Here is a 7,476-nt window from a genome sequence, read left to right as displayed (position 1 = left end):
TATATATTTATATAAAACTCATGTACTTTCATGTAATGTAATATGTCAAGTAGCAATACTTTTTTTATTTTTATTTAATGAGTTTTAAGAAACATTGTCAATTGTGTAAATTAAAAACATCGTTTAGAAAATCATGCGACAAAAAATCATGCACAGAAGTTTATGGTTAAAGTTAGACTACAAGATTTCTCAAACACATGGCAAGGCCAAAATATTTGACGTTAAAAAGTCTGGAATTAGGCAAAGAATTTCAAACAATGCAAGATCTCGTGCACAATCCGAGATGGAATTTTGGGGAAGGTGGGAGCGGAGTTCAAAAGCCAGCGTCGATTCTATATGGAATTGGCAAGGCGACGAGGGGCGAAACGAAACCCTAATGGGGATCCAAACGAGACGCAGCAGAGCAGCAGGGAATCTTTTACCTGTGGAGGATCGTCGGAGGCGATGGTTCCAGTCCGTTGTCGCGACGTTTCCATCGGAATGGCGACGGCGATGATGATGGATCCGACCATGCACATTGTGGCGCTGGAGTAGCGACGTTGGCGTAGCTGGGACGGAGGGAGAGAGGGAGAAGGATCGGACGGGAGTGAACGAAGCAGCCTTCAACCCTGCGTTGCTTGGTTTCGGAAGTGTCACGGCACCGGGGAAACCCCGATCGGAGGAGCGAGGGGGAGAGGCACAAAAGTCGCAGCAGCGGCGCAGGGACCCGCTGGTGGTGGTACTGGAGGGTGAAAAAGGTACTGGTACTACTGGTAGGGGCCATGGCCATGGCACTGACGACACGGCAGAAGTGGCGCCGGACGTTTTTTTTTTCCCTGGTTTGCGTTCATTGTGACGTGACCCCGACGTCATGTCGTGCGTCACGTGGTCCCCGTAGGACGTGGGATGCAGGCCCGCCTTGTGGTGTTGTCAACGAGTTGGTACGATGTTTGAAGGAATGTGCGCTACGTCGTCATTCTAGATTGAAGAAGCTTCGAAGAGTTTGGACGAGAGCGGGGGCGGAGGCGGGATTGTGAAGTGGAGTTTGGGCGTAGGTTTGGGTTTTTGAAGGGTTGTTAGAACGAGCGAAATCGCGCGGTCGCGCGCGGGCGCGAGAGAGGGAGCGAGAGAGAAGAGGTGGTGGAGATGCATCCTTGGAGTGTTGTCTGTGATGAACGGTAATGAGCTGCTTGTGCGCTTGTGGTTTGAGATTTTGTTGGCGGAGAAATATGGATGGGAATCCAGGGCAGGAAGGAGGAATCGTCTCACAGAAGCCACGATTATGGCTGAAGCAGATGAGCGACGTGAGAGGTAGAGTCGATGCATGAAAGTGGACTGTGAGCGTGCTGCAGGTGTTTGTTGTTGGAGTCGGTGTTGAGGATCGATCGGTTGGAGGAGGGGGTTAGGGGACGCGCGGAAATGGAAATGTCGCAGTTATTGAATGCGTGGGAAGTAGCGGACTCAGCTATGATCGAGGCGTTCATGGGAACGGGGTATAACTGCGTGGAAGGCTTCGAAGTGCAGGATGATCCGGACGGGCAGCTCCACTTGAACGAGTCGGTGTTGCTGCGGAGGCTGCACTCGCTGGTCGAAGAGAGTACCGTGGATTGGACGTATGCAATCTTTTGGCAGCTGTCAGCCTTACGTGAAGGGGAGATGTAAGGGAAATGGATCTTATCCATTGAATTTACATTTTTGTCAGCTATTTCTTTTGACTTCATTATAGCTTGTAATTGAGCTTTAAAGTTATTACATATGAAACAATTATGTCATGGACCTTTTCGGTTTGGAAACTTAGCAAAGACGTAGAATTTGTAGAACGCAATGCAGCATAAAGACACAGGCATCGATTATCCGAGACTCTAGTTTTTTCTTGGTAAGAATTTGACGTATTCATCTCGAAGACGTACGATGCTTTGCGTGACCAGTTCGACTGTAACGGAGTCGAAAGAAATTCTTAATAGTTTTTTCTACCTTCGTTCGGATGCTTCCTCTCGACTTTGGAAGCGCAAAATCGTTGTAATGCACCCTGACAAGGTTTGTTTATCAGCAGCTCCGATCAGGCTTTACATCGTCCATTTCACCAAATGGACTATCTTGTCAATCTCGGTTCCCGGACGTGTAACGCGTCTAGAACACTCAACAATGTGTGAGTGTGTTCCGAACGCTTTTTTAAAACTTTACCATCTCGAACATCCTTTATGACGGGGAACTTTCAGACTGACTTCTCGCTCGATCTACGCACTCGCTGAGTGCTGACAATCAGAAGCAACAACCCTCATTTTCTAGAATATTCCCGATAATCTATCATTCTTTGAACACCTTTTGCAACGCGGTAGTAGTTGACGAATTTTTCCTGGTTCTTGGAGAAAAGACGCCCTACACGTTGTCTACTAGATTCAATCTAACGAAAGAACATTCGTTGATGCAAGGTTAGAGTCGCTACCAATGTTTCAGGCTCGAGGTTTGGCGATGTTAAAGTTTGTAGTCAGCATCCTGTATCATGGGGCAGCCTGTATCGTGGTACCTCAAGGCAGTCATTGCTAGCTAGATTCTCCTGAACTTGCCAATTGGTCTCATATACACTTGATCCTGAATCTATGATATTGTTTGTAGGATGCTCGGTTGGGGTGATGGGTACTTCAGGAGTGCTAAGGAGAATGAAATCAACGACGCGAGGAACATGAAGGGTGGTTCTCAAGAGGAGGATCAACAGATGAGGCGAAAGGTGTTGCGAGAGCTGCAGGCTCTAGTCAATGGCTCTGAAGATGATGTTAGCGACTATGTCACGGATACGGAATGGTTTTACCTTGTTTCGATGTCTCATTCTTATGCAGCCGGAGTGGGGTATTTAAACTTTTCACGCTTCAACGCTTTGAAATGCTGCATGGTTGCTGAGTTACACTGGAGTCCTCATTCGAATTTTTTTATTTGTGTTCACTTTACAGGCTCCAGGATTTTGGGTCATTCTGTAGAGCAGGAAGTTATTCATAGGTTTGTCTCACACAAATTACGTTTCATGCAGGACTCCTGGACGAGCATTAGCATCTGACAGACCTGTGTGGCTAATTGGAGCGAACAAAGCTCCTGATAATAACTGCAGTCGTGTTCAATTGGCTAAGGTACACAGTTCAGTTTACTTGCCAGTTACTTTGAATCCTTGTTTGCCATTCAGAACGAACAATGCGGGTGGTCGAGATGTTGAAATTTTTGTAAGTTCCCATGTTTATGCTAGAAAATGACCTTGTGGTTCCATCGATTCAAAAAAAGAATCCCTGCAAAGTTGCTAAAAATGGGAACACTCTCTCCCATGTGTGAAAGAATCTTCTTTGAGATCAACTGTTATTTATGAGACTACTTTGTGCTGTACGTTGCACTGTCCCCATGAAAGACCGGAGTGGAAGCACAACATTATAAAAGTAATTGATTTTGACAAATATCTAAGGAATCCCTGAATGGAATCAGATTCTAAAACTAAAATCAACATTTAACTTCGACTTATTTCGAAAAACTAACCGAATTTCATTTGCATTTGGAATTGGTTTATACAATGTAATTTTTAATATATACATATTTTTGGATGCGAAATTGCTACAACAGAATAAATTTTCAGGATTCGTGATTCGTAAAAGTATTTAATTAAGGTTTAAAATGAAGACTTGCATATTTAATAAGAAATTTTATATTTTGATATTGAAACTCATGACCTTTATATTCAACTTCTAAACATATGTAATACTTTCCTTCTGTTATTTTTTGTGATTTCGACTGATTTTAAATTAATTTCAAGAACTTATAAAATAACATGTAATCATACAATATATAATTTGCGCATTTTAGTTTTAGAAATGAACCAATCCACCTTATCATCAAAAGATCTATTTTTTTTTACCTTGAGTTGTCCTCAGATGCTTGCAAACGTTCAGTCTGCTGTCAATGCTTGTTAATAATGTGGAGAATTGTGGAATATCTGAAGCTGCAAGTGTTAAAACTCAAGCTCGTTCTGAAAGTTTAAATTGAACTTGCAATTATACTATTACATTCAATGGGAGTCATTGAAATTCTGATTGGAGTGAGGTAGGAGCGAGAATTGTGAACTGACTAATTGCTGTTTGATGGCATGAATTCACATCTGGTGCTTTACCAAGGACAGATGGCTGGAATTCAGGTACATACATTCAAGTTTCCTACCACTATTTTGTTATTGAGTTCGAAATGATACCAAGTCTTTGAACATGAGTTATTGATACCGACTGTTTGTATGTAGCTCTGCATTTATCTCACGGCAAGTTCTTAGAATTGCATTGTGCGTTACGAGGCTTTGCTAGTGAAGGAATTAATCTACTCTCGGATTGGTACATGGATCACAAACGAGGTCACGTGTTAACTTCACTTTTGTGAGATGATCCTTCAGACAATCCTTTGTATTCCGTCGAAATCTGGTGTCGTTGAGCTTGGATCGACAGATCTGGCAAGTATCTAACGATGAATCTCTCCAAATTAATTTGATTTGACATTTTGGTTGTGCATCAGCACAAGAGACATTTATCAAGTTATTTGAGTGTGACTGATATCGATTCACTATGTGCTCGTTGAAATTATGCTAGTAATTACAGAGATTCAATGAGATCTTACTCATGTCGTTAAACAACATTACATTTGGCCTTGGTAGATCAGAGAAAGCTGGGAAGTTGTTCAGAATGTCAAGATGGTTTTTGATGAACCAATGATGTGGGCAGCCCATGAAATCCAAGCGGTGGCGCATTCCTTGCCTTTGAGTAGCGACGCGACTAGTATGCGACCGTCAAGCCCAAGTCTTATGTCAATAGCAACAATAAGTGCTTCAATTTCAAATGCAAGTCAGATTGGCAGATGTTCAAATCCAAGTCAAGATCATGAAGCACATTTTGTTGGAAGGAAGAATCCACCCTCGTCAAGACCCCCGATGAGGTTCTACAAACCACGGGTGGAAGAATTGAGCTCGGACACTCCAGAAACAAACTTGGTTGATAATAAATATATTGTAGGGAAGTCAGTATCTTTCCACCACCTTTCTAAGATAGGTCAGAGAGGAATGCCTGGACCTCCTACCACTGCAAATAGGTTACCATGTTTCGCTCCGTCCGAGGTAGATTGTCATGAATCAGAAGCCGACGTTTCCGTCAAAGAAAATGTTGTGGAATCAAGTACAAATCTCGAGCCTAAACCACGCAAAAGAGGGCGCAAGCCGGCAAACGATAGGGAAGAGCCACTAAATCATGTGCAAGCTGAACGGCAGCGGCGAGAAAAACTCAATCAGAAATTTTATGCTCTACGGTCTGTAGTGCCAAACGTGTCCAAGGTAATGTGTTCATCTCAGTTATGCGTTTTTCAATCAGCAACCCATTACATGTATATGTCTACAAAGAATATTAATCGTTTTTGTTTTGAGAATATTTGTCGTACTATAACCTTCGCAAGCTAGTTGCATCGATGGTTTGCTCCTTCGGCATTATGTAATGGCTGCTTTTTGTATCCCTGTATTCTTATATGACAGATGGATAAGGCATCCTTATTAGAAGATGCCATTACCTACATTAATGAGCTTCAAGAAAAGCTACAAAAAGCAGAGGCTGAATTGAAGGTTTTCCAAAGGCAAGTGCTTGCATCAACTGGCGAATCTAAAAAACCTAATCCATCTCGCAGGGATTCGACCGAAAGTTCTGATGAAGAACGTTTCAGACTTCAAGAGAGTGGTCAGAGATCGGCACCTCTTGTTCACACTTCTGAAAATAAACCTGTAATTAGTGTTTTTGTTCTTGGAGAAGAAGCTATGATTCGAGTTTATTGCACAAGACACTCTAACTTTATAGTTCATATGATGTCGGCATTGGAAAAGCTACGCTTAGAGGTTATACATTCAAACACTTCATCCATGAAGGATATGCTTCTTCACGTCGTGATTGTCAAGGTGCGCTGACAGCAGACAAATGGAAGATTAAGTGCTATGGAGTTAGATCTTATTCTGCATTTATCTTATTTACGATGTTGACTTTATTGAGTTTTTGCTCATCTGTATGCTGATTTTTATGGAATGCCTGCAGATTGATTCGACTCAGACCTATACTCAAGAGCAGTTAGGTAAGATACTAGAAAGATCTTACGTACCGGATCACTCTGCAACATAAGAAGAAGATTCGTAAGTATTTGGTGAACTTGCTGCTTTCAAGCGATATCAACCTCGTGTTCCCTGCATATGCCGAACAACGTGGGCAAAACTGATTATAAGGTTTTTTGATTTCCATTTTGATTACAGCCTTAATATTGGTCCACTGAGCTGGGTAGTGAGATTCTGAGACAATTCTTATTGACGTGATTTCGCATTGTCCCATAGCAATCGAAGGGTATGGACTTCATGGACTGATTCATTCAGTGAAGTCTTCATGCGTATCATGGTTACAACTAAACGTTAGCTGTTAAAAATCAGAAGGGTCTGGGGGGGGGGGGGGGATCTGATTTCCTGCTTGAAATTCAGGACTGCTTTCTTCTTCCATATCTCTATAAAACCATGTCCCTAAAGAAATGGTTTGTCCGCGCTGAAGAAAACATGAAGCACATTTACAGCTACTCAAACAAGTCTAGAGCTACTGATCGAAAACTATCACCTGTACCTTGTGCATGTAAGTAATACTGATACAGTAGCCTGAGTAACACTTCAAGGCCTTCAAATAATCCTTTCTGATAAGTCCCAAGTTTGATTCCTCCATATTGATCTTTGTTTGCAGGTGTGAGTGAGACAAGGAATTGGTGCTGGTGATGAGGGATGACTGATTTCTTAAAGCAGCGTGGCTTGTAGATGGCAAAAGATCTGGTCCGGCGATATGTCGCATCTATTTGATATTAAGAGAGCAATGCAAGGACTGCACAACAGCGATACCAAGTGAGTCAAGGATGTTGTATATGTACACAATACCAATCCATGCTAAAGCAACCTGGGGAATGTTGTTCAAAACATGACTCATGTTAACTTTTGAATGCTATCAATGACCATGTTAACCACCTGCTAACTTTTAATAATCTTTTCATGAACAGTTTAACAAAACTATCTCATCCAACCAAAGTCAAATAGTTGTATTTTCAAAACGTTTGTAACACATTATCTTTGAGTTTTTAAAAATCCTCTTTCATTGCAAAGGATTAGAAATATTTAGAAAAGTACATGGTTATATATATATATATATATATATATTTAAAATAATAGTAAAAGACCACAAATTTTGCAACTTACATTTAAATTTTTACCAATATTTGTAATAATAATCTTGATCTTTTTTTATCAAAACAATTCTATGACATTATTTGTTCAAGAGTCAATCTAAATGGATGCAATACTTTGATGCATATCTCAACTAAAAATAAGTGATTTCTACATAACAACATTCTCAAGAAAATTAGTAAAGAATTGGGTTAAAATATTGATAATTTGTTGGAAAACATGCAATTGTGTGCAAATATATC

General features: G+C 41.2%; 1 protein-coding gene across 5 annotated transcripts; it reads left to right on the top strand.

Moving 5' to 3' along the window:
- Positions 1 to 336: 336 nt before the first annotated feature.
- On the top strand, positions 337 to 7,019 carry LOC112288376 (transcription factor MYC2). Of its 5 annotated transcripts, none has more exons than XR_016505526.1 (9): positions 337 to 1,637; positions 2,596 to 2,826; positions 3,005 to 3,101; positions 4,133 to 4,147; positions 4,394 to 4,450; positions 4,652 to 5,320; positions 5,516 to 5,714; positions 6,063 to 6,638; positions 6,744 to 7,019. XR_016505526.1 is itself a non-coding variant. In XM_090254287.1 (9 exons), exons 1-8 carry the CDS (start codon positions 1,399 to 1,401, stop codon positions 6,065 to 6,067), a joined length of 1,512 nt encoding a protein of 503 aa, XP_090110413.1. In that variant the 5' UTR covers positions 337 to 1,398; the 3' UTR covers positions 6,068 to 6,099; positions 6,744 to 7,019. The 5 variants fall into 5 exon arrangements, 2 of the variants coding, with proteins under 2 accessions (XP_090110413.1, XP_090110412.1); XM_090254287.1 differs by having other exon boundaries at positions 6,063 to 6,099; XM_090254286.1 differs by having other exon boundaries at positions 338 to 1,637; positions 5,516 to 5,929; positions 6,063 to 6,099.
- The last annotated feature ends 457 nt before the right edge of the window (positions 7,020 to 7,476 follow it).

Source organism: Physcomitrium patens, chromosome 11 (genome assembly GCF_059467195.1).
Source record: "Physcomitrium patens ecotype Gransden chromosome 11, ASM5946719v1, whole genome shotgun sequence".
Classification (NCBI taxonomy): domain Eukaryota; kingdom Viridiplantae; phylum Streptophyta; class Bryopsida; order Funariales; family Funariaceae; genus Physcomitrium; species Physcomitrium patens.
Note: the sequence above shows the minus strand (reverse complement) of the source record. Positions and strands in the feature narration are given on the sequence as shown.